Source organism: Botryllus schlosseri, chromosome 7, assembly GCF_051294905.1.
Source record: "Botryllus schlosseri isolate E-star chromosome 7, Bs_hap1, whole genome shotgun sequence".
NCBI lineage: Eukaryota > Metazoa > Chordata > Ascidiacea > Stolidobranchia > Styelidae > Botryllus > Botryllus schlosseri.
Window position 1 is genome coordinate 14105788 of NC_137242.1, and position 27468 is coordinate 14133255.

At 41.6% G+C, this 27468-nt stretch overlaps 2 protein-coding genes and 1 long non-coding RNA gene across 3 annotated transcripts in view; 2 read left to right on the top strand and 1 right to left on the bottom strand.

The window, feature by feature from the left end:
* Nucleotides 1–27468, top strand: part of LOC145443718 (uncharacterized) — a 441881-nt gene that overhangs the window by 175523 nt on the left and 238890 nt on the right. The gene's annotated exons all lie outside the window — the stretch shown is intronic.
* On the bottom strand, nt 9737–12016 carry LOC145443710 (cytochrome P450 2D3-like). The gene is made up of 5 exons (XM_080321660.1): nt 11702–12016; nt 11058–11629; nt 10791–10983; nt 10339–10547; nt 9737–10256 (listed from the first exon to the last, which is right to left on the bottom strand). The coding sequence occupies exons 1-5, from the start codon at nt 11817–11819 to the stop codon at nt 9849–9851; spliced, it is 1500 nt and encodes a 499-aa protein (XP_080177786.1). The 5' UTR covers nt 11820–12016; the 3' UTR covers nt 9737–9848.
* LOC145443674 (uncharacterized) lies at nt 21312–24231 on the top strand. Its single transcript, XR_013916509.1, has 2 exons — nt 21312–23827; nt 23936–24231. It is a non-coding gene; the product is annotated as an uncharacterized LOC145443674 (long non-coding RNA).

Below are 27468 nucleotides of genomic sequence, written 5' to 3' on the forward strand. Positions count from 1 at the left end.
ACCAGAAGCTTTCAAGAGTTTGCGAAGAAATATTGCTACTTGCTTGAAAGCATTGCGGGATGAAGATCGGTCTGTCAGTCTGCGATTGTATACGGCAATTCCGTGGTCTACGGATAGCAGCTTACAGTATATACTTAACTGGCAGTAGCTGACACGAACGTCCTGTGTAGTTCTTGACTGTAGTTCAATAGACACAAACAATTGCCTTTTCCAGATATATTGTACGGACGATTATATCAATTCGGGTATAAGCAGTAGGCTAGCGCAGTGCTCTTCAACCTTTTTCGTCGTGGTACACCCTTTCAACATTTTCTCAAAACTCGTACACCCCTGACCATATAATACACCGATAACGCAGAAAGCCGCATTTTGATTACATATACAATACGTCCGGAGTCCAGCGGGGAGTCGCCATGGCCCATGGACGACAAATACTCATATGAGATTTGATACTGGGAACTTAACACTGAGAGCCCTTATGGTGTTCTGTGCCTTCATTTATTTCTTGAGATATGCCTTGCGTAAATTTTCTTATTGTAGAAGCAAAACATCCCAGCAGGCTTACAGTATAAATGTCAAGAAAAGACACTAGAGTTTTGTGTGCAGTCGCGCGGGGCGCGAAAATTTGGCCCCTTGAATGGATTTCATCGAAAATGTTTATAGTTTCACATATTATTGTCAAAAGTTAATTCACTCTCAGCTCCCGTGATCAGATTAACCCGTAGAGCTGATGGAGGGTGTCTTCGAATATATTGGGCACAATATTAATGATGCATCTTCCGGTTTTTATTATTCACTTAGTTGCATGTTGTTATTTCTTGGCCTCCCACCAGGATTATTTGTATCGTTATTATTAGTATTTCTATTACACATTAGTGACAGTGGCGATAATCGCATGTTTAGAATTTGTGCGCCACGACAGTGCATTTCTTAAGGTTTAATGTCTTTGCTTTGGGTAATGAGGACGTCTTTCGCTTGCACGTGCACTCCAACTCTTCATTCTCTCTCGCTAACGTGCGTCCACTTTCAAGACTCTGCTGCTGACTTTGGAGCTCGGCTCACTCTTCTTCTAGCTAGGCTTTTCTAGACGCTACGACGGCAACGAGGAGCCTAAATAATCCTCCGACACATAGAAACACGACAGAGCCGAGACTAGAACCAGCAACAATTGGTTGCATAATGACGGCCGCCAACACACGGTAATTTAAATATGTGTAGAAGGTCGCAAAATTATGGGTTTGCGGCTGAATGAGGCCGTACGTCCGCAGGTTGAGCACCCCTGGCCTAGCCGAAATAAGGATGAACATATGAGCAAGGCTGCAACGTATAGTAAATGCTAAATACGAATCAGGGCTCGAGGTTACTGGACCACCATCTAACCCAGTGGTTCGCAAACTCGACCCCCTGGTTGCACAAGCATGTATTCTGCGCTATTCATAAGCTTGCCGTAGGAAGCACCAATTCAAAATGTCCGAGCTGTAGCGGTGGTTTCCTCGAGTATCATCAGACAGATATCGCAAGCTGAACACATGCTAACTCCACCCTGCTCTACCTGAAAAGGGTGTCCGGTCCATACGGAGAATGGACATTACCGAGAATGCAATACATGCAATACAGGCATGTTATGCATATGAATAGGTCGAGTGTGTGCGTGGCGGCGTTGCCACATTCGGTATCGATTGTCAGGTATAAATTTCTCGACAACGTCCGTTACATAAGCTAGATTCTTGGTATTGGCCATTCTCGGTAATGTCATTTCTCGGTAATGTCCGTTCTCGGTAATGCCAATTCTCGGTAGTGTCCGTTCTCGGTAATGTCTATTCTCGGTAATATAGCATTATCGGTAATGTATTTCTCGGTAATAGTATGGAACCCTCCAAAAGGAAGTAATAAGTCCATTACGAAAGGCTAACTGGTGAGAATAATTTGCTAATGACATCACAGTGTACGATATTACACATCCAGTCAATCTGTTTTGAAGGGTAAACTGGCATATCTATTGTGATATAGCTATAGTCATCGCATCATCGGTTCATCATAATGTGGATCTGGTACACCCCTGTACACCCAATCCGAGTGGTACACACTTCAAAAATTATGATACACCCTGGGGTGTACGAAAACCCCGGTTGAAGAGGACTGGGTTAGCGTACATGAGTCTCACTGAGTCAATCTTCGATAAGCACTGGGTTATAACTATGCGATAAGTCACGTGATGTAGTATTGTTCAATAACCGATAGGAGAGAAGGAGCACGAGCTCCTGCACTGTCCCAACAAAGACGGAGTGATAACGATATTCCAATCATACAGGTAACTGAATAGAACAGAGGCACGAATATGAAATGCTATAACTATATACAATACAGTAACGGTACAGTGTGCGGATTGAAGGTAGTGGTCACGTGGTGGCACGTGGTCATCATGTGAGGTCGAATCCCGTGTCCAAGAAACCATTAGATAGCGGCATGGGTTGGAAAAGGCGAAAAGTTTTTTTTTGTTTTATTATAAGAAACAAAGAACAATAAAGTAAAGGGCGAGAAGCGTCATAACCACCGCGCCATGCGTGCAGAAAGTGAATGTGTGCGGCGTGGCATACTTGAAAGGCGGTTTTAAGGAGTCATCGGAAATCCCGTATCTGCGAGTCTGGGTTTACAAAAGCCGAATCACTCAACTCGTTAATCGACAATTAGGGGGGAATTATTTTCGGAGTGACGCAAGGGGACTGAGACATGATGAAGTCATATTATGCGAATTTTATGCAAGAGTTGTGAGAATTCGTTAACAGTAAAATCGGTGGCTTGAGAAATCGGCGTGAACGAAGCCGTGTCTGAGTCTAGTCATAAATAATAAAAAAACCGAAACCAAATCCAATTAATGACGCGGGGTTGCCGACAAAGAGCGGTAGTTATTAGGGTGGAGTGAAAATGACTTTTTTTCAAATCGAAAATAGGACTTCCTCAATCCTGACAAATGACCTAAAACTTCAGGAAAAAGTGACTTCAGGTGATTACCCCCATTTTCCAGCCGGCAACCCCCCAATTTCTGTGCGTGGGGGGGAAGGGGGGGGGGGTAAAATGGCCCATCTCGGCAACCGCTGGTCGTAGAGTCATGATATATAGCTCAAAATCTGCGGAAACATCATGTTTCTATCTGTCTTAAGTAGAAAGTTTTCTCTATTGTGAACACAAAGCGATTTATAGCCAAAAACAGTAAAACCGCCCTTTTTTCCAAATTTTGACGTTGTACGGTGCGGTTATTTACTCTTAATAAGCCATGTTTTGTTTTTACAGATTGTTACGCTACACCTAGATACTTTACAAAGTAGCCTATCGTAGGATTTATTGGATTTATGATCACAATTATGGTGAGAACTAGACGAAGTGGAGAACATATCAAGATTTTGCATGGTGGCAAAAAGTTTACTGGTTGTGAAAAGTTTCCACCTGGTTTACCGCCCACAAAACGGCAAGTGATGGAGAGAATGCTCCACTTTAAGAACTTTCGCACTAAAAAAGCTGCGTCAAAAGTTGCGAAAGAAATCTATGACATATGGGTGTTTTGCAATGTTTATCCTTTGCACCAACGTACCATAACCCAAAGGATTCAATCGCTGGTCATAGATTTTAGTAAACTCGACCGGTGGCCAAAAAGCAAACGTACTAAATCGTACTTGGAAAAGCAAGCAATTTTTTTATCCAATGTAGATGAATTGTATGACATCTTCTGTACAGATGAGGATCAACGAAAAGAGTTGGAAAAACAGCATAAGTTGCGAATGACTGAGGAGGATTGGAAATTTTACAATGATCAAAAGGGGCCACGTGCTGAAAGATGTATGGATAGTATCGTGCCTTTGGATTCATCTGACCAAATGTTTGCACGCCGGTTAACATCACAACTGAACGCCAGAACTTCCGCATCCGCAGCCCAAAGTGAAATGGAGGTCGAACTGTATGCTGGGCATGCCTCAGAGTTTGAATCAACAAGCACAGATCCTTCCACAATTCACAGTCACCTTTCAAATATTTCCAGCTCTTCATCCAAATCAACTGAATTCCGAACCCAGAATCGAAAAAAATGGCCGAATCTTGCCAGAATGTGTGAAAGATTTCAAATATCGGACCGAGCTGCAGCTGCAGTTGCTAACAGCGTTTTGATAGATGTTGGATTGGTTACCGATCATGATAAAAAATTGGTGATTTACCGAAGCAAGTTACGAAGAGAACGTGACAGATGCAGAGAGGCACTACGGCAAGAAGAGCAACAAAACTTCAGTATGGTGGATGGTATATACTTTGATGGTCGTAAAGATGCCACACAAATGGTTATGCACGGTACAAACGAGAAGTACTACAGATCTCTTCAATTGGAAGAACACTAGGCTATACTGTAGTTGGCGAGCCAGGGAGTTATTACCTCACCCACCTTCCTCCTGAAAGGGCATAACCATAGCTCAACATCTATTCAATGCATAAAAAGATACAGAATTGCAAGATAAACTGGCAGTTGTCGGTACTGATGGCACTGCATCAATGACAGGAAAACATAATGGATGCATTAAAAGCCTGGAAGAGTTGCTGAATAAGCCACTTCAATGGATAGTATGTCTGCTTCATGCTAATGAATTGCCTTTGCGGCACGTGTTTGCAGGTCTCGACGGTGTTACAAGTGGCCCAGATACATTTGCCGGTCCAATTGAAAAAAAAACTACATGGAAGTGTATCTTGTTGGTCAGTTACTCAATTCAAAAAGCTCTCGCCACCACTTTTGGCCTTTCCAAAGCTCCCATCCGAAGTTGTGAATGACTCAAGTACGGACCAGTTATATGCTTATAAAATGTGCTGGGCAATTATTTAAGGAAACGTTGATGATGATCTCGCTTATTTGGAGATTGGACCAGTTGTGCATTCAAGATGGCTAACTTTGGGATGCAGAGTTTTACGGTATTATGTGACAGTTGATGAACCGCCTTTGAACCTGCAGATTCTGGCTCGTTTTTGCCTTGAAGTATATTTTCCGACTTGGTTTGATATCAAGCTAAACAAACATATAACACATGGATCCAGAAACTTCTTCAACTTGATTCAACGGGTTTTGAATTTCTCTGACCAAAACGTTCGGAAAATTGCTTTGAATGTCGTGATAAGAAACGGTTATTTTGCACACCCCGAAAATATTATGATTGCAATGCTGGCAGATGATAATGCAGACATACGAAATAAGGGTGTGACCAAGGTGCTTGCGATTCGAAAACATGCCGCTGAACAAAATTCACTTATGGACATTGAAAGTCATAGCAGTTCCAACCAATTGAACTGCGGTCCTATTCGTTTATTCTATGTCCCAAAGTTGAACTTGGAAGCAAAGGCATACCACGAGTTGGTTAATATTGAACCTTATCAACAACTTCCTCCAGCGATTGAGCACTTAACTGATGCAGAGTTGGAAGAATGCCCCGAGAAGCCCCTGATTTTGCTTCATCCATGCCACAATCAAACAGTGGAACGACATGTAAAGCTCGTAACAGAAGCATCAGCACAAGTCTCCGGATTTGAAAGACGAGATGGCCTCATTCGCCAAAAAATTAAGTCTCGTAAACTGATGAAAAAATTTGACACAAAAATGCATTTTCAATAAGTCGTTAAACGTGAATGTTTCGTTATGATGTTTGGAACCGATTTTAAAAAAACTGTGTTGTGAATATATTTGTATTATGGGCCCAATATTCGGTATTGTCAGTGTATTACTTTCCTTTTCAAAAAAACTGATGACAGATCAGAATTCGTCAAAATAAATGCTGAATTTCAACAAAAATGTGCGTATATATTGTTTTTTTTGGCTATAACTCATTTTGTGTTCACAATAGAGAAAACTTTCTTCTTAAGACAGATAGAAGCATGATGTTTCCGCAGATTTTGAGCTATATATCATGACTCTACGACCAGCGGTTGCCGAGATGGGCCATTTTACCCCCCACGCACAGAAATTGGGGGGTTGTCGGCTGGAAAATGGGGGTAATCCACTGAAGTCACTTTTTACTGAAGTTTTAGGTCATTTGTCAGGATTGAGGAAGCCCTTTTTTCGATTTGAAAAAAAAAGTCATTTTCACTCCACCCTAGTAGTTATGGTCGCCAAGCAAAATACATGCAAGCATAAAAAGGGGAATAATGAAAACACATTAAAATTGGTCCTCTGAGGGATAAATCAATGTCCAGCCATCCGGCATCCATTAGGGGATGTGACGAACACATGTGCCGCTAATGGTGCGAACGGGAAAGTCAGTCCGTCATGTTAAGCGAAAGAACGTAGTTATTTAACAAAGCCGTGTGAAAAAAACCGCCAAATTGCCGAAATATTTACAGAAGTCTATGCTCATTTCATGTATTGATAACCCTACCAATGTAATGGCCATATATAATCGCGATATGGCATTAAAGACCAACCAGGTTTGTAGATTTTCGATGCGCGAGGCGCGAAGCGGAAATGGTGTGGTAAGATTCCGGTTGAATCAGCAACCTTAGAACCGGACGTTGTAATCGTGAATGCGATTCATTCAGCCAGATGGCTCTTGAGATAAACGAGTCAGCGCGTCTTTTGGGTATCGCGGGCAGGTAGCGAGTATAATGTCTTTCGTGAGCATTTGGTGTTTGGCAATTTGGTGCGGTCACGGCGGCGTGAATACGATTTCTGGAAGATAAGTCGGGCAGCAGTATCACGAAAACAAATACATGCTCGCGCCGTAAACACGAGTAACAATAAGAACATAATAATAACAAGTGCATTCAAACAATAATAAGGCAACAATTAAGCAACGTGTGGCAGGCAGCGAAACAGAAGATGAATGGCTCCTTCCTTTAGGTAGGAAACAAGTAATTCCATCCGCGGCAATCAACTCAAGTGGTGGTGGTGACGTCATCTATGTGACGTAGGCGACCACTCGTAAAAATAATGAAAAAGAAAGGCAGAAATCAAACTGGTCAGCTAAGTACATCGAAACACGTGTAATGTGGTAGCAAGTCAAATCTAGTGTCGATATAAAAATCAACGGGATTAGCAATGTTAACGTGATTTAATCAAGAATTTGGTCTACTAACGGATCGAAAGAAAGGGATAACAATAATAATCAAACATCACTGCACGCCACTTAACATATCGCAAGTGTAAAAACGTGCGCCCGCTACTTCAATAATTTGCTTCGAAGACTTACATATGGCTATGCCTTACATAAAAATGACGTATCGACCGGTAGATACATCGTACACAGTGTTAGATCAAATTTCTCCAACACTGGATAATACTTTATCCAAAAACCGTATTAAATATTATATACACTATATAGCAGTGGTTCCCAACCTTTTTGTCTTCATTCCCCACTTCAGATTTATTCCGAGCCTTCATTCCCCACCAGGACAGTAACAGCACTTTGTCAGCCCCGCCAAAAAACACGTTGGTCTTGGGCCCCCACAGGGTGATAAACTCAACTTCTGGGGGGAGAAGCCCCCCAGAACCCCCTCAGCCCCGCTTATCCTGTACGCTTTTTTTCCAGCTACTTGTCAGCTACATTTGGTCTATTGTTTAATGCGTCACTTTATCTCGACTAAACGCACAAAGCGCGAAACATTTATATAATTTGTGTTTGAATCGGTCAATATGATCGGGAATTGCATATATTTTGTTATGATTTTTTTATCCCCTCTCTGCTCAGGTAATCAGATTCATCGGTAGAGCTGAGTGAGGTGTGTTGGAAATGGTAGGACCTCTGAATAAGAATTAAACATCTTCGGGCGGACACGTTGGTATATTGACTTCGTTTCATCATGCTATTTCGTGACCTCCTATATCTGCTATGTCAAAAGATATGGAAATCGCCAAAACTAAAAGGCATATACGATTTCAAATTGGTATTTTCGTGGGGGACGGGTATACCCAATATTCAGATATTCGGCAATAATAAATCGCGCACGAAGCGCGAAAAATTTTTCAAAAAGTGGCATAAATTTCCAAAAAAGTACCTAATTTATGTTAATTCACGAAATAATTTTAAGCCTCTTCGAGCTCGCCCCCCCCAAATAGGGGGGTTTGGGGTGCGGCAGTTACCATCCTGTTCCCCACTATCCAGCACTTTTGTCATCACAGAGCAACTATTTGCTGGATTGTCTACACAAGACACACAACCACACCAGTACGCAAGACAATCGCCTATAACTGCAACATAAAACGTATTGTAAACCTATACCAGTAACGCTCAAAATTTCGCGAAAGCGGTATTTCACGTCAAACTAGTCGCGCTGGATGCGTTTGTGACGCCATCATTGGCTATCCAGAGTTGAAAATGAGGTTTTGTGAACAACACGCAATATAATTTCCCATAAATACATCCCAGAGCAGTTAACTGGTAACGGTAATTGCGCATGTGTCTCTGTGAATATGTAGACTGTCCTGTATATAATTTGGAACAAATGCGTCTATTCCCCACCAGAAACCATTGAATTCCCCACCAGTGGGGAATTCCCCACCGTTTGGGAACCACTGCTATATAGTGTCCGGTCGTGGATCATTTCGATAAAAAAAAGCGTACGGGCGAGACGCGAGTCGACCGAACTTCACCTCAACTTCGTTATGCAATGATGGAAGTTAATAGCATGAGTTAAAATCGCAGGTCTACATCCCATAGATTCCATGGCCGGTAGAATCGCTGAGTCATGCACCAGCAATTCCCATGTCTAAAAACGACTTAGCGAGATAACATGGCCAGAACGAGGAATATAGCGTGGACGCGTAAATTCCTTAAACTCACACATTACACACGACCCGGGGGAGCAAAAGTGAAGTCGTAGACCCGGTACTTCGACCATAACCTTAATAAACGAGTTCCCCAAGTAGCGCTAATGGGCAACGAGGTATTTAAAATTAACAGATTCGTGACTATACAAACGTTTCACGGATCTAGGTGACCAGATGTCAGTAATAGGTAGCCATGCCGTGAAATGTAAAATGTACAATGAAAAATCAAGCAAGTACGTAAGTAAGTAAGTAAGTAAGTAATATAAGTAATGAATAACTGTAGGATATTCCTCGCCACGTCATCTGCGTAAGCGGTGTATTACAAAAAGCTTAGAAGTGGGCCGCGCTCGAAGCTGGCAGCCACGGGATAAAAACGAAGAACATCGGCCTGGTGTAAATGACTATAGTAGTCGACAAACATCATGAAAACCTCAAGACAAACAAACAAATAATGACTAATGAGTCAGAACAACAAAATGAAAGAACCCAAGGCTACGCGATGTAATCAAGACGATCATCGCGAAATTAACGAAGCAAAACTGAAATGAAAAAGAAGCTAGTTTTCTGCGAAAATGAATGACAGGTCATACTCTGCAAATTCCGAGGCGCCGTCAAGCGTCGTCCGGAAGTTGAATTTTTTGTGCGGGACTGTCGTCCTAAATTTTGTATTTACGTACCTTATTCAGTGCATTAGAGTAGGCAAATCGTCGGGTTAAAAGATCTAGAAAATTACGCGTACTGCATACAAATGCGGTGTGCTAAGTTCGGAGTCAAAAGCGCGTATTGGCAGCGTGATATAGCACGCCGCGATACGGTCATTCATACAATCTGAAGTTACGTCTCGTTTGGTATCACCTCCCATGAAATTGTAGTTCTAATTATAACAAATAACAGATTGCAGTAATACTCGAAAGGAAAATGTGATAGTATATTTAGGCCATTACCATGAAATAATATTATACATAAAATTGTAATTCATATAATATGATTTTATATAAACTTATACTGACAGCAATAAAATCTCGCAAAGATGTATTTTCAGCATAGCAAATAAAGTGAGTAATTATCTTCGGCGAATCCTTACTCTGAACGGATATGGCCGCAGAGTAAATATATTTTGTCCGCGCATGTCAATATCCTCCCCCGATTCCAACTCAAACGAAAATCTCTGAATCATCGAAACCAAAAAAAGGTAAATTTCCATATTGGCTAGTTGCATACCAAGACATTGTCTGGGGCCAATCGAAAAAGGGATGTAGCTCGGGTGCTTCACAAAATTTCCGTTTTGGTCGAGATGCCGAGTGGGATCAAATTTTTCTGGTTGTGGCCACAAGTTCTCGTCGTTTAAGATACGAAATAAGTTTGGAGCCACACAAGAGCCTTTCTTGATATCGTAACCCATTATCGTGGCGTCTTTGTTCGCTACGTGCGGTATTCCAATTGGACCTACCGGCCGCATACGAAGTGTCTCCTGAAACAATCACAATAAAGATTTCACGTTTCATTCTTATCAAATTGATTGTCATAATAAATTGAATGCATCAAGTACTTGCCTGAATACAAGCTTTCGCAAAATTTAAATCGTCGCTGTACTTTGGCGGTCTTTGATGCAACTCTTCGTCGATTTCCTCGTGTAATTTCGATTGGTATTTGGGGTGCTTACATAAAAACAAAATCGCCCAACACAAGGCTGAGGACGAAGTCTCCGACCCGGCCAGGAACAAATCTCTTATGAGACCATTCAGTTGATCGTCGCGAAATCCTGACAAAATTATTTCTATATTTGAATTCGAGTAATATAATAATGTGCCTACCGCCCTACAGTCCAATACTCCTGTAAGAATTTATTTATGTAGATAGGTATTTTATCTTTGCGCTTGTAGTTATAATTAAGTAAAAATATCGCAGAATAGTTATAATTGTGATCCTGCATTGTGATGTCAATTCTTCTCCGTACTAAGCAACATTGCGACGCGTATATAGATGTGATACTGAACACATATACCTAGTTGTTCCGAAAACTTCTGCGACTGCTCGCTCCTGACATCCATTTCCTGTAGAAAGCAATCAATGAGATCCCTCGGCTCCTTGGGATCGCGGGAGATTCTGTGTTTCTCAATCTGTTTTTTTATCAGCTGGAATCCCTCCTGTTCGTGCTCTTGCGAAGCTTGCTGTCCCCAAGAGAACGGTGGAATCACCTGAAAAACGATATCACATTACGACTTAGGCTACATGTCCAATATGTATTAAGGAATGAGAACTGTCCACGTACTTTTAAAGACGGATAAAATACGGTGATTGCAGAAAAAGCGCTGTACTTTGATCCGGTAGTAATACGGTGCAGCCATTGTCGAAAATCAACGTCCTCCTTCGGTAAGTTCTTGTTGCACACCAGTTGCGAAATGACAGCTGCGACTCGCTCGTAAATTGGAAAACTAACATCCACAAACTCGTTCGAGTTACAATACGTTTCCAATGTGTCACACAGATCTGTGCACAAGTCTAGTATTATCGGTTCGAGACTTTTCTTCCCCATTCCAAAGAGCTTTAAAGTCGATAAACCGAAGCGTCGTTGCTCTTTGAGAAGATTTCCGTAATTCAGAAAAAGAATGCCAGTGCCACCGGTGAATCCCGGCATGGAGTCTTGTAATCGGTCACTGAACACATCACTCTTCTTGACAAACGCCTCGTTTACGGCTTCCAGACTGCCTAAGATAACGAATTCCATAGTCGCAAACTTCATCCGGCACACCGGGCCATATGTCTTGTTCCAGTCGCTCATATCTCTTTCTGAATGTAAGCTGAGAGACAGTAGATTACCCACGACGGGATAGCCTTTCGGACCTGAAATAGCTCAATGCTGTTTGCTATGTTTTCCAAACCTTTATTCGAACATTCTATGAATGGATCGCTTACCTGGTGGCAGCCGACTGAAGCTGTTGTGCTTTTCTCCGCGTAACAGCCTCCAACACAATATAAATACAACTGTGAATAACGCCAACGACTGAATATCGGCGTATTCTGATAGCAGCATGATAACGAAATTCGTTGTATCACCTTGCACTGCGTCTGTAGTTCTTAGTGCGGAGCGGATCGATAAATTCTTTGGTCCGACTCCGATCCTGTTCCACAATTCTCTGGTCCGACTCCACTCCGACTCCGAGGCCGGATACTTGAAATGAGCGATATCCGATCCAAATAACTCCGATAATATTCATGAACGACTAGCTATTTCTAGTTGACTACAAACAAATGCAGTAGATCATAGGCAATGGGTCCAGGTTATATTGAAACAAAAGAAACATGGCATTGAAACTCACAGCTTTGTGTGGATTATAAAAACTACTCAAACACTACATAAACACTCCCAGGCTGGTATCGAATATAGAAAGACAAGGTAGGCTACATGGTAACAAAAACTCACAGGTTTATATCGGATATGAAAACTACACTCACAGGCTGGTATTGAATTAAAAATGACAAGGTAGTCTACAGGGTAAGAAAAACTCACAGTTTTGTATAGGATATAAAAGTAAACTCACAGGCTGGTATCGAATTAAAAATGACAAGGTAGACTACATGGCAAGAAAAACTCACAGGTTACTATTGATTGAAACGAAGGAAGCTCAAAGATTAAGCCCAACCCCTAAGTAAAACTGGAAGTTCGCATGTGATTTATTATTTACATGAAGTGTTTAATATTACTATTGCCTCAAGGGTGGATGACGACAAGGCTGCCCGTTTCTTTGTAATATGTAACGGGGTGCCATCTATGGCTAGTGATGACGTCATGCATATCGACGAAGCGTGTTATTATTGATGCGTTCGCTCTGTTGGATGTACGCCGTGCGAGGTGCACGTGCTGTATTTACTGGTCATGTTTCCATGCGCCTGTGCTGCGATCTGATAGCTTGAAGAATAAAGAACTTACAACAACACTGTTACAATAGTATGGCCACACACACTGAACAGTCGTTCACTTGCAGCACTAGATTCTGGTATGGAAAGAATACCTAACGCCGATCGGTGCAGGAAGGGGAATAGTTTTCTGATTGGCGGCGATAGCCAAAACTTCACTACATCAAAGAGGCCTGCATCTTCGTCATGAAATGATCCCAGTGTTGCTTCATCAAAGCAGAATTTGATCTATCTTGAGATCCCATCTTCTTTGGGTTCGCAAGCAGGCTTGGCTACCACCCAGTCTTCAACGCCAATGTCCAGATCGCCATATTTTTGTTTTGTTGGTGGCTCAGGTATTGGTACTAGATTTTCCTGATCTGAGGAATTTATTTAGCAGATTTACACCTGATTTCTGCTCCTCAAACTTTGTAGCAGATATTGCTACAGAGTGCAACTTTTCCCCGCGAATGTAATGGGCTGTCAGTGACATGTAATGTCTGCTTTTGATATCAGTCCACATATCCGTGGTGAGCCCAATCATCCCATATTCGCCAATAGTCGCTTTCTCTATGACAGAAATTTTTTCCTTCTCCAGTGCAGCACGGCTTAGAACTTCCTTTTTAACGGTATGTCTGGATGGGGTTATTTCTTCTGCATTCATTCGACCATACACCGACCCTATATCCATAAATGTTTGAGCCAGCTCGACAAAACCATCACCCTCTAAAGATCGGAATGGTCTCAAATCCTTCACAATGAATGATGTGGCTGCTTTGAGCAATTGTACCTTGGCCTTAGTCGGAAGCGGAGCAGATTTCTTTTTTGTCAGAAAGGATGACATTGAACGTTGACCCGCTGATGGTATGACTTTCGATACACTACATCTGGTTTTGGTATGAGTGGCTAAATGTGTTGTGCCACTGTTCTTTCTGTCATGCTTGAATGTCAAACCACAATGCCGACAGAGAACAAATCCTGAGTAGTCACCGCCCTCCTCACTGGTGCCAGGGCCAGTTAGCAAGGCAAAACTCTTCCACACCTCACTTTTATTTCCCTTCACATCAACCGCGTTTAGTTTCCCTTCTTCATACAGAGCTTTGGCTATTTCCGATGATCTTATAATCAGGGTTGCCATCAACATGGACCCAAGAAAAAGGACGGTCGAAAATTACATTAGCATTAAAAAGCGTTTTTGTACATACTTAGTTTGTATTTATACGAGCTGCGGCATAGCACGTTCAATTCATCTAATTGCTATTAATTTCGGTATTTTAACTTACCTCAGACTGCGATACAGTCAAAGATAGGAAGGTGTCGAAACGACTTGGAGTAGTCTTCAAAATTGTTATGTTCGTGCATTTACGTTCAGTGTTGTTTCCTATGTCTCCTGATTTCTATAGGACTAGTAATTAACTCCAATCATTATTTCCTTGTGTGTCGTGCTTGTATTTATACCCTGTGTTCTGTTGTCTCGTGGTCTTTTCATTTAACTGTACTCTGGATCGTGTCGCTGCCTTAAAGTCATACTGCTGTAAAATATACTGATTTCGTATTGCAACCTCGTCGTATTGAGTTATTGTTCAAACAAGATCAGGAACATAACAAAAATCGGACCCCCACCTAGCCTAGACGATGTAAAAAGGAGGCATGCACACTGTATGAAAAGCAACAGAAGATAATATAAAAGGACAGGGCACAAAAAAGGGGCATGTGTCAGAAGGCGAGATCGATATGTCAGGTCGTGATCCGGTAAACAAGAGGGCTGAATAGGATTCATTCAGTATAAATTGTTTGTATTTCGAATTGAGTGTGGACAGGAAATGCTCTATGACTATCGGATAGCCGGAGAGATATTGTTCCAAAAATTGCATCTGGCATATTTGATAGAGCGTCGATTATTTTTGTCTACCATATGCAGGCCGTGTTATTTTTGGCATTTCAGGAGCCAGATGCCAAAACTGCCAAAAATAAAAATTTGAAAATGCCAAAATTAACACGGCCTCCCAAATAGTGTATTTCGTTCATGGTGTTGTGTTAACAGGACCGCGTTACAAGCGAGAAGAGCGTTTGTGAAAGGCAGGTTTCTTAATCTGGGTCCAGCCCACCCATTAGGGGTGAATGCATGGTGTCCTAAATGGTGTGGGCACAGCGAGATTGGACGGCTGACTGCATTTGGTTTACGTCATACTGTCCATTTGTCCAAAGGCAATTTTACGACCATTTTTGACCGGCTTGTCGAGCGCTAAATTTGATAAAACGGGTATCAATGAGAAGCTGCCGCAGTACTGATTATTAAAATATAAATTATATTCTGCTCATGGAACTGGAACCCCCAAAATCAACCACGATTTTTGCATTGTGATCGAGTTGAACATTGTGACGCAACAAACTGTCTGGCTATTTATGAGCTGCATGGTCTCGTTTTGCCAGACAGTCTTGTTGCGTCAATGTTCTAAAACAAGCTAACCTTCCCAGGACTCTTCCGAGTTGGTAATATTAAAGTCACCTGAAGTGACAAAAGTCCTCTCAAAATATATCGGTAGAGTGAAGGAGAAATGATAGTCGGGCTACTAAATAAAATGTGTTAAGAGACAACACAGGAAACTCCTGGAATAGGATCGGGAAGAAAATTGTTTCGGCGATGAGATCGATGGCACTGGCGAAGTGATCTCTTTTCATGATGCATGGAAGCCGGTTCGGCCCTCCAAATATTTTGAAGCTATGAAAACCTTTTGTGGATGACTGGCAACATTATTTCCCTCAACGACTACTGTTGAAGCCGATATTTCCCAGATTCGCTGGGCGAGAAATGAATTTAGGAGAAACTTAGCTGACCTGAGACTGGAAGCACTGTTACAGTGCAAACGATTTAAGTCTATTCAACAGCTGTAACAATCAGCTGTTGAGCGTGTTTGGCTTTTCTTTCCTTTTTTTTTGCTTATTGGCACCGATTCCGATGGATACTGCTCATTTTGTGGTTTCATTTGATATTATTAACCTATGAAATCGTTAGGTTTTTTCTTCTTCTTATTGTTTGTTGGCACTGATTATATGTGGATGCTGCACATGTTGTGGTGTCTTTTGACAAACTAGTCCAAATAAAGCGTTTTTGTGACTAATTCGAGGCTGAAACTATCTATTTAGAGGACGATGCCAAAACTGCCCAAAATAAAAATCGAAAAATGCCAAAAATAAGTTATTTTTGGCAGTTTTGGCATATGCCAAAAATAACACGGCCTGACCATATGGTAGTTGGACGCGCATGTGTCGTGCATCTTTGATATCGAGGTAAAGTTATTGAAGTTTTCGGGGTGGTGGCACTGATACATAAACTTGGCTATTTCTAGTTTCCACATATCTCAACGAATCTTTTGAGCGGTGATTTGCTGGACCAACATCGTGGTCCCTTTGTGGCCCTGGCTATGATACACAGAACCTGATGCTGTGGTTTTTGCATGGCACCAGTGTGCTAACACTGGCATCCTCCACCAACAAATGATGCCATATTGTTACTTTGATTGGAATACTTTTTTGCCAGAAACAATCTGCTGGAGAAAGTGGGTCTCACGACAGCTGATGTCCAGGTTTACCTTTACTGGTAGCCGGAATTTGACTGTCATTTCAATCTTACGTCCATTTTGACAGGCTTCCCGGGAGCTAAATTTCAGAAAATGGTTTCAATGGAAAGCAGTATTGATTACGAAAATATAAACTTCATTCTGCTCATGGCCCTGGAACCCCTCATCGTCCAAAAAATCAGCCTCGAATGTTTTCTTCCTCTATATATTATTGAATTGGTAGACCTGTTTTTGTTGGTTACTTTGATGCAAGGAAGGTTGAAGATTTGCGGTCAAGCATTGTTATAAATCCTACGTTTACTCTGGCTTTGCCTACTTTGTGTCATTACATATTCAATCATTGTAGTAAAGGGTTGTGTTTGATTTATACCGGCGTTACCGACCGTCAAGATTAGACAGGCTTCTGCGCCTATTATAGTCGCCACACGATCAATTCGCGAGCCGCGCAGAAACAGCATTAGCATGGAGTTTCGCTTTGTGATGTAACCATGCTGTCTGGCTCTTTCCCTTGAGCTCTGCACTCTCGTTCTGCCGGATAGAATTGTTGTGTCACAATGGAAAATTCGAGTATGATTTTTTGGGTGCCAGTGCCACGAACAGAGTAAAATTTGTATTTTCGTAATCAGTACAGTAGCAAGTTTCCATTATTACCCATTTTATTAAAGTTAGCGCTTGGCAAGCGGGTCAAAAATGGCCGTAAAATTGCCTTTGGCATAATGAAACGTATGAAAAAACCCAAATGCAGTGCCGTTCAATCTTGCTGTGTCCACACCGTTTAGAACACTATGATCTCACCATTTAGAAGTCAAATCCTGTGGTGTGTACACGCCAGGAGTTCTTTTCACTTCTGATGTCATGAAATGTCGACGCAAAATCATTATTTTAGAATATTATGCAACACATATACCAGAGGAAAACGATCGAAGTTCTGTAGTTGTTGAAAATAAGACAAAATGAGGACGCAAGTCGAAAATAAGGACATTTCTTAGAAATAAGGACAGTTGAGTTTTCTAAGACCTGGCCTTCAAAATAAGGACAAATCTTAGAAATAAGGACGGTATAGCAACCCTGCTTACATTAGTAGGATTACCTGCCATCTCACTGCACGCAAAGGGACCCCGCATCGACCACATACAATTAAGCCGTTTCCATGTGCAGGTTTCGTTGGCAGAGTGACCATATATGGGCAATTCAGTGATGAGCGGAGTGTATTATTTTTCAGTCCAAGTCCGGTCCTGAAAATTTTCAATTCAGTCCTAGCCCATCCTGATCCAAAAGTATTTTCAAAATTTACTGTCCAAGTCCGGTCCTGAAAATTTCCAATTCAGTCCTAGTCCATCCTGATCCAAAAATATTTGCCAGATTTTCAGTCCAACTCCATCCTGATCCAAAAAAATTTCAAAATCTAAAGTCCAATTCTACAACTGAAAAAACAGGACATGTTAGGGTCGTTATAAACACTGCACACCCAATTCGATTCAATTCCAGCTTGTAGAAGCGAAGTTATAACACGAGAATTTCCAATATACTAAAAAAGTATACACATTTTTGATAGTGGCTGCCCGTCCCTACGAAGTTTTGTAAGAAATTAGTGCATTACATGTTTAATTCAATTCCAACCAATGGAAGCGTTAAATCGTGGAATTTACTGTGGGAAATTCTTTTATCAATAATTATAGCTCTACAACCCTATTTTGAACAGCTTCTTGGAGCCTGGAGGTACAGAACTTGAATATACGATTGACTGATATATTCATATGGAGATTTACCCAAACATTTTCGGCAGACACTCATCAGGGATAATCGTCAGCAACTAGAAGAGAATTGGAAAGAACCTTGTATATCAACAATTGTATCACAAAATATGACAGGCAAAATATGTCATCCGAAAATATCCGGGTTCATTCCAATATGAATATACTATTCAACACTACACCTACACCGGTTGGAATCCAACCAGTAGCATCTTTAGCCAGTAAATTTGAAAAAAGAAGTTATTTCTATCCAACACTAATGTACTTATACAAAACAAATGACTAACATATTCACTTTCAGGAGTCACTATACAAAAAACTTGCCATAGTAGTTTGTTCCATGAGCACATAAAATATTATAGACGAAAGAACCAGCCGAATCACAATATATAGGTGAGCAACTACTGCTGCCCAAATATATTGTGAAATACTGCCAAATTATCTCAAGTATGCTTATGTGTTGCAATAGGCATTAAGCATTGCATTACCATCAAGCTTACTTTAGGCTGCAGAGAGAAGATTGTACCACCACGACTTGATAGAATTCGTGCTAGCTTCTACTATAGGGCTGAATTCAACTCAAGTTAAATCAAGAAGTCTACAACAGCAAAAGTGGCACGGATATAGCATACGAACTAGGCTAACGTTTCCTATGGATCAGCAAACCTAGTAGTAGCCTAGTAGGCTATCTCGACTCGACCTAAATCCATGTGTCCAGAAAGAGAAACATATCTAGTAGCCCAGATGGCGAAGGATTGTTAACATTATACAAACAGGCTGTTGCACTTGGCCCTGTGGATATACGCAGCAGAGATGAGCATGGATTAGGATTAGGCTTTGAAAAAACAGGATTTGTGACATTTTGTCGGATTTGTATTGGATTTGGATTATACATTTTTTTCAGAACGGATTAGGATTTGGATTGGATTTACCTATTTTCTGGGAGATTGAAATGTCGTGTGGCGAATGGCGACAAACTTTATTCAGATCAGTTATTAATGTACTTATGGTTACTAAGTTATCTTGAATCAAGTGAATCGTTGGTTGAGAAAGAAAATTTTCGAATCCCTCCATTGCATAAATCGGTATTTTTTCTGAATTTCCAGTTGGAATCGGATTAGGATTGGACATGGACTTGAATATGAAAAAGTTATGGATTAGGATTCGGATTTGGAGGTTCGGATTTGGATTGGATTAGGACATAGGAATTTCAAATCCGCTCATCTCTGATACGCAGGTCACGCAGATCACGCAGATCACGCAGGTATCACGTATGTATCACTCTCCCACGTTGTTCTGGTGCTCAGGTATCAAGTCTGGAGTGTTCAAGTTTGTTTAGTAATCAGGTACCTCGCAGGTAAACCTCCAGCTCTTAGGAATCGAACTCTGAAGTCGACCTCGGACGGACTCGAGCCCGTGTGTCTGCGGCGTGTTCACGCTAGATATCACGTCTTGTGTTTATTTGTCGCCGATTTTTAAATTCGATGAATTTGCCAGATGGTTTGAAGCGGCTGAAGGAGACACTTTGCTCGCGTGAGCTGACGACCTGGACTAGCATCGAACAGGCGGCCTTGGAAGCAAAATCTATACTGCTACCGGTAGTGGTTACTTTCAACATTTGGAACGCAGATCCCAAGCGGCGAAAGTTCATATGTGATCCTTGATGAAGGAGCGAATGTGAAGGACGGGATTTCTTATCTCAATTACCAAATACGTCAAGTTGAACGCTTGTCCATTAATTAAAGAAATAAAACCTCAATGTCGTCATAGTCAATTCATGGTCTTCTTTAAACGTACGTCACGATCACGTCACGTCAGATCACGTCAGATAATATGGAGTTTGCGCAGCTGTTCTCAAGTGGAATAATTGGCTACTGTATAATTTATTTGCTGTTCACCAATATAATTGACAACCTTCGTTGCGAGTTACTTTCAAAGAGTAAGCTAAAACTCGTTTCAGACAGATAACAAATGCGCGTGAACTGCGTATATCCACTGGGCCGTTGCACTTGCACCACTTGGCACCTTGGCAGCAGATAAAGTGACCTGGACCTAATATTTCGATATGCACCTACATGCTAACATCAATTCCATATCTCTACAATTCTAACATCAAATACTTCCTTAGGTGCTTATGTAAGCAGCACTTGATAACCAGATCTAATGTGCTTAACAAATTTACATTGCTCTGGTTGAAGAAATTCGAAAGTGCCAATGTGTCATACGGTCATCCCTAAAAGACGGAACAGCGGAAACAGCGGAACCAACGGTGCTAACCAGCATGAAAATGTGCCAAAATTCCGTAATTTGGCTTCTAAATGCGTCAATTGGCAACACTGGCAATAATTCTTCTCTCCAGCAGCCCCTCACTTCTGGTTACGAAACCCGATTTTGAAATGCTCAAAATCCAAGTCCAACCTGTTTTTTCAAAATCACAATCCTGTCCGATCCGGTACCAACGAAAATAACCCATAATCCTGATCCTGTCCAATCATAGTGTTCTAGAACACTATGGTCCAATCCAAGTCCAATCCAATGCTCATCTCTGATGGGCATAGCTTTCATGACTCAGCAAAATTACTCTGCCAAGTGGTTGCCCCGCAGAGATGAGCGGATTTGAAATTTCTATGTCCTAATCCAATCCAAATCCGAACCTTCAAATCCAAATCCTAATCCTAATCCATAACTTTTTCATATTCAAGTCCATGTCCAATCCTAATCCGATTCCAACTGGAAATTCAGAAAAAAAACTAATTTATGCAATGGAGGGATTCGAAAATTTTCTTTTACAACCAACGATTCACTTGATTCAGGATAACCTAGTAACCATAAGTACATTAATAACTGATTTGAATAAAGTTTGTCACCATTCGCCACACGACATTTCAATCTCCCAGAAAATACATAAATACAGTCCAAATCCTAATCCGTTCTGAAAAAAATGTCTAATCCAAATCCAATCCAAATCCGATAAAATTTCACAAATCCTGTTTTTTCAAAACCTAATCCTAATCCATGCTCATCTCTGTTGCCCCGATCAATTAGCGCAGGGGTGGGCAAACTACGGCCCGCGGGCCGCATGCGGCCCGCAACACCGTTCTGTGCGGCCCGCGAGAGTCTAAAGCAGTGGTTCCCACCCTTTTTGTCTTCATTCCCCACTTCAGATTTGTTCCGAGCCTTCATTCCCCACCAGTACAGTAACAGCACTTTGTCAGCCCCGCAAAAAAAACGTTGTTCTTTGGCCTCCAGAACCGCCTCAGCCCCGCTGAGCCTGTACGACTTTTGCCTGCAACTTATCAGCTACATTGAGTCTACTGTTTAGTGCGTTGCCTTATTTCGACTTGACGCGCGAAAAATTTATATAATTTGTGTTTGAATCGGCCAATATGATCAGTAATTGCATATATTTTGCTATCAATTTTTTATCCCCTCTCATGTAATTAGATTTGCCGATGGAGCTGAGTGAGGTGTGTTGGAAAAGGTAGGACCCCTAAATAAGAATTGAACATCTTCGAGCGGACCCGTTGGTATATTGACTTCGTTACATTGTGCAATTTCGTGATCTCCTATATCTGCTATGTCAACAGATATGGAAATCACCAAAACTAAAAGACACACACGATTTCAAATTGGTATCGCTGTACTGGTAAATATTTATTCCCTGCATGATGGCATTTGTCCTGTGGGGTTCAGATCGCCAGGACAGGAACATTCGGCGCCAGCCATTTAGCCAATTAAACATATATGTATACTGTATATACATCGAAGTTTTGGTTCACCACAAGGGCATTCCTTCTCGGTCAAGGTCTTCTCGCTGCTGATCGTTCAGGCATACTTCTCGGAGTTGCATCTTACATGGCCTATAACTTCGTATGCCTTGGTGCGTCGTGGCGCAGTAATAGCCGACGGCGAAGTCGCCATTTCTAATAATTCCATGTATCTTCGTGGGGGAAAGGTACCCAATAATCAGATATTCGGCAATATTAAATCGTGGGGGGTGGGTTGGGCTGCGGCAGTTACGGCTTGCCTGCACTAAACACACAACCACGCCAGTACGCAAGACAATCGCCCATAACTGCAGCATATTGTGAACCGATAACAGTAACGCTCAAAATTTCGCGAGAGCGTTATGGCACGTCAAACTATAGTCTTTCCGGTGCGTTTGTGACGCCATAATTGGCCATCCATAATTAAAAATGAGGTTTTGTGAACATTACGCAATACAATTTTCGATACATATATTCCATAGCAGTTAACTGGTAACGGTAATTCCGCATGTGTCTCCGTGACTATGTAGACGGTCCTCTGTATAATTTTGAACAAATGCGTCTATTCCCCACCAGAAAGGATTGAATTCCCCACCAGTGGGGAATTCCCCACCGTTTGGGAACCACTGGTCTAAAGAAACTTTAAAAAAAATATTGATAAAATACATACTCAATATCGAATTAATGTAGGGACTTAATTAAACTTTTTCTTAGTATATTTCACCGTGATAATTTTAAGACAATGGTTCCCAAACTGGGATGCACGCCCCCCTTAAGGGGTGTGAAGGCATCTGAAGGGGGCGCGAAGCTGAGCTCAACTGAAAAAAATCTTCACTTCATAATCATTGCTCGATATTTAGTCTGAATTTCATAGTTAAAAATCTCTTATCCACAGTCGTAAACTTCCATGCCATAAAACTATCCGTTAGGTTTGCTAGCATCCTGGTTGCGTTTCACCATCATAAAGGGGGGCGTGTCTTAAAAAGTTTGAGAACCACTGTTCTAAGGTAAATGCTTCCTATATTAATTTTTATGTTCAATTTCTGGCGCGACAACCCGATCTCAAGGCCAACGCAGTTTGAAAGGTTTCAACTGCTAAACATCACAGAAATCCTGAACGAGATTGACATAATTCGGATCACGAGTGGGATTTCAGATTGGCCACTCCGGTTTTAATTATCTCAGTAATGTGCTTATAAAAAACGATTCGCGCGTGTCTTAGGTAGATTCGTTCTCGGTATGCGTAGAATTGGGGTAGCCTATTTATATTTTATCTACACATAGTAGAAGTGTGTTTGAAGCTAACATGATTATGATGCTGTCAGCAATGTGTGTCCTGGAACTGAACCAAAACTGGAATTAGTAAATCTATGAGCAGATCGCTGCTCACAGATTTAAATTTCAATCCGGTTCTAAGAATCGGGTCAACCGACTTTCATCTCTATAGTTTTGACAAATTGGTTATTGAGGTCGGACCTGCCGATGAAATCTCGCCACTATGTTTCTGACGCGAGTACGATATCATCAAACCAGTATTTGGTTTGTTTTTAAAAAGCACATTATCTCCATGTCCTCACTATATTATCAAATACCAATATTGCATTTTGGTTTAGAATCCCAATTTTATATAGTGCGGCCCGCGAATGGATTTAGATGTTGAATGCGGCCCGCGAGCTCAAAAGTTTGCCCACCCCTGGAGTAGCGGTTGACAGAGTAATTCACGGTTGGCAGAGTATCCTGCTCCGCTCTTGGCTACGGTCGTCTGTTTACTATCGCAGTCACTGGGGCGTTTCTTGTGTATCGAAGATCACCTAATTTCAGGAATAATTGAATTTGGACTTTACTATTGATAGACGTATTACTTTATTGTTAGTTAACAAAACAGAATGATTTGAAAGCAGCCTGGACTTGCCGGTGATGCATCAACCGCACCAGGATGCCAATTTTGTGGTGCAAGTGGACTGTGTTATCGAAGGCGCGCCAGGAACGTCAGCTTGCGCATGCGCATGCGCGCATTATTGATATCCCGACGAGTCATTCGTGGTAATTCTTAAGATTTTCTGTGTATGTGGTACCAGTATCGCGGTATGTAGGGTGTATAGCTTATTACCAGTACTCATTTTTTTTGTAATGCATGTACGGTACTTCAAGGAACGCCAAGAGAAGGAAATTGAAATCTGGAAGAATAATAAAGGCTCTGAAAGGGATAAGCGACGACGTCGACGAACAGCTCGAATTCTTGAAGGAGTGTGCGGAAAAGACATTTGCATCAAATTGCCAGCATGTGGAATGTGGATGACGCAGCCCATGGACCGCCTTCACGACTAGTTATCACCAATATTCTGACATCTATTTCCGATCAGAATATGTCTGGATAGATCAATGACTGATGCTTTGTTGACTTGATGGTTTCTTTATTAAAAAACAAAATATTTTAAACATGCAAACAGGGACGAATTTGTAGCCTATAAAATCATAGTCAGACGTAGTTGCGGAGGCCTTCCATACATAGACTTGCTTGCATGTGAATTGTGAATATAGGAATATGACGTAATATATTTTTGTCCCTGATGTAAGCCTATTTTGTGGCATATAAAACGACTCATGATATACTTACAAACAGTGGTGGCCCTACGAACGGGGGGTCCTGGGCGAGACGCGAGACTTACGGTATCTAACCGTAACTTGCATCCACGACCTACCGATCAAGAATCAGGACGCCCCTCCAGTATACGCTATACGATTCTGCCAGCATGCAATTGTAAACAAATTCACGGATGTAATCATGGGCGTTTCATAGCGAATAATTCTTGTATTTCGGTCCCAGTGTCTCACTGGTGTCACATCCCCCTACGTGGAACTAACGGCGCGCTGCCTATTGCTGCGCAGTGCGCAATTGTAAATCGCAAATCGCAAGCGATCGATGCGTGTACAGTACACATTCGAGTCGAAATACAATAGTTTCTACTAATACTAAAACGTCTTACCGGTAGCAGGACCACGATCTGACATATCGAACTCAGCTACCAACACATCCCACATTCATTTCCATCGCTTCCTTTGTTACCCTTTCTTAACTCCAGTGTGCGTGGCTCATCTTATTTACATGACCTAGTCCAAGGTGGGTGTCTGATTAAAAGACTACTGTTTGGAAGTCGTTACGACACCCTTCTATCTTTTCGTTGTATCGCAATCTTGTGGCGTTTTGATCTGATGGAAAGGCACGGGTCGGCAACCTTTTAGCTCACCGTACGGGTTTCAAAATGAAATGCTTTTCGCGTGACGTTCTTCATGTACACGAATGCAGCTCATTAAAATAATCAATAATTGTCAGATCATATCCGATTACGACACACTCAATGTGCATTGTGCAATGTGATACACAAAACATATGCGATGTAATGAAGATGTGGGAGGATGCCGAAACGATCAGATGCGGTCTCTTAACCTAACATTCACTTCGGTCCGATGTCTCAGTCTCTTCGAATGGAGTCTATATTCAGCGATCCTCTTTAGCCGCTCTTTCTTGGTCTTTTTTGTCTTCGTTTTTCATTGGGTCGTTCTTCTTCAGGGCTTTTTGGTGCCGTAAGAACATCTGGCGCCGTAAGAACATCGACACCGGGGAGAGGTGTCCAGATTCACCTCTAACGGCGTGACTTGAACCCGGGCCGCCAACGTAATCTCACCGCTACGCTATCTCGCCCCCAATGTGCAGTTGTGCACTCGTGCACTCATGTTGTGCAAATGCAATAGAGCAATACTGCGTTGGCAGTCTCGAAAATATCGAGTAAATACAATAGGTTTGCTTCTTGTGTATGTATATTGTTATATTCGGCGCTCTATAAATTACATTATTATACTATAATATACAGCAAGCATTAACACAGATGTTTCTATTAAAAAGATTTCGCAAAGAATCGAAGTTGCATCTTGTCTGCGATTGTCCCGTAGACATTATGAGCAATTGAATGTGGGACGCAATGACACGCGACATTTGGGCATTCGAGTCGAAACGAGTGGTTTTTGGAATCAGACACCCGGCACCTGATCAATTATTGCGTGCTCAATTGAGATTTATCATAATGTGGCGTATGCTCAAATGTCGTGCAACCGTCTCCGATATCTCTGATTTCAATCACTATCAATCACACATCCTTCGAATCTCGAGCATATAGCTGTCAGTAAACGTGCGTTTGGCGCATTGCCATTACATGCACGCAAGCTATGAATTGATACGAACTGCGAACGCGCAGTTATACGACCAAGCGATGAAGCAATCCGTATTTCTGAAATTAGTTCTACTTCTCATCTATCTTATCTAGCATATATAGCGCAACAACCAACACGCGGCTGATATGATCACAACTAACGCGACAGTGTACGCATGACGGTAGCTAGGGCACGATTCTAATCTCATTTGAAGCTGAACGCGACAGACAACCATAATTGTGACGTCGCGGCGCCGCACAAGATTACTTAACCACAGTGGTTCTTTACCTTGGCTCCAGCGCCACCCCATGGGGTGATTTGAATTTTGAAGGGGACGGAAGCACTCGGGGCGATATGGGGGTCGCTGTAGAAAATGACATCGCAGTCAATGGTGTAGTAGCCTAGTTCTCCTAGAGACAATATGATTTTAGTGGAGGGGTGTTCAACTTTTTTGTTATTCACGGCCCCATTTCTATTATATCCTACGGTCGCATTCCAGCGGACAGTCGTAATGGACCATTTGAACGCAAAGTACTTATGCTAATTTGGCTTCTGAATGACCTAGCATGTCATCGCCTGCCGACACATGTCGCTTCATTTTCATTGCTTGTAGATTTTATGTTAATTTTCAGTCCGTGTTCACTGTGCATGCTTCTTGAGTGATTAGGGGCGACGCGCGTCGCTAAGGTAAATAATGTCAGCTGTAGTAGTGAAATCTCACTTTTTGAATGGCATTTTATTCTACACTACGACGATTTTCTCAGGATGTAGTTATTCGCAAGGTCTGTTCTCTCAACAGGTTGAATTAAACAAGTAGTTCACAAATATGGCGATTCATTGCGCAATTCCAGGTTGGAGTTATTCAAATAAACGGGCTAGTCTGGACAGCAGAAGATCACTCTTCAGGATTCGCCGACCTTATTAGTCCGAAAAGCAAATGAAAGAAAGCACCATGAAGAGTAAACGAAATTCATATTATATTTGCGGGATTCTGAAAAGGCGCACAAAATTTAAGTGATGCTTCATAAGGAAACGTAAGACCGTTTATCACGGATACCGTATTCTTTTCCCATGTTGCCTTGGCATGTAACAATCTTGTTGAGCTGTGCTTCATTTGATTAGACTATCGTTCAGAAAGCAGATGCTTTTGAAGTGACATTAGGGATGGTGTGAACGTGAGGTTCACGTTCGCGTTCTGTGTGTGAACCAGAGTTGGATCAATTGTAATTTGTAATGTAATTGAATGTAATTTATTACATATTTCAATGTAATTGTAATGTAATTGTAATTGAAGCATTTTTATTTTGTGTAATAGTAATTGTAATTGTAATTTGACAAAAATTTTGCTCAATTACAATTTCAATTACATTAAATTGCTATTGAGACCTGACAAGCACAACATAAAATAATTGACTTATAAATTAATGCATTCTCTTTAAATGTCGACAAGGAATTTGGTGGATCCATTCGCGGAA

Bases quoted from the DNA above. Each gene is read 5' to 3' on its own strand.
- LOC145443710 (XM_080321660.1), bottom strand. From the start codon at position 11,819: ATGCTGCTATCAGAATACGCCGATATTCAGTCGTTGGCGTTATTCACA. The intron at 11,630-11,701 runs GTAAGCGATCCA...GAGCTATTTCAG, and splicing joins CTTCAGTCGGCTGCCACCAG to GTCCGAAAGGCTATCCCGTC. The intron at 10,984-11,057 runs GTACGTGGACAG...ATCGTTTTTCAG, and splicing joins TATTTTATCCGTCTTTAAAA to GTGATTCCACCGTTCTCTTG.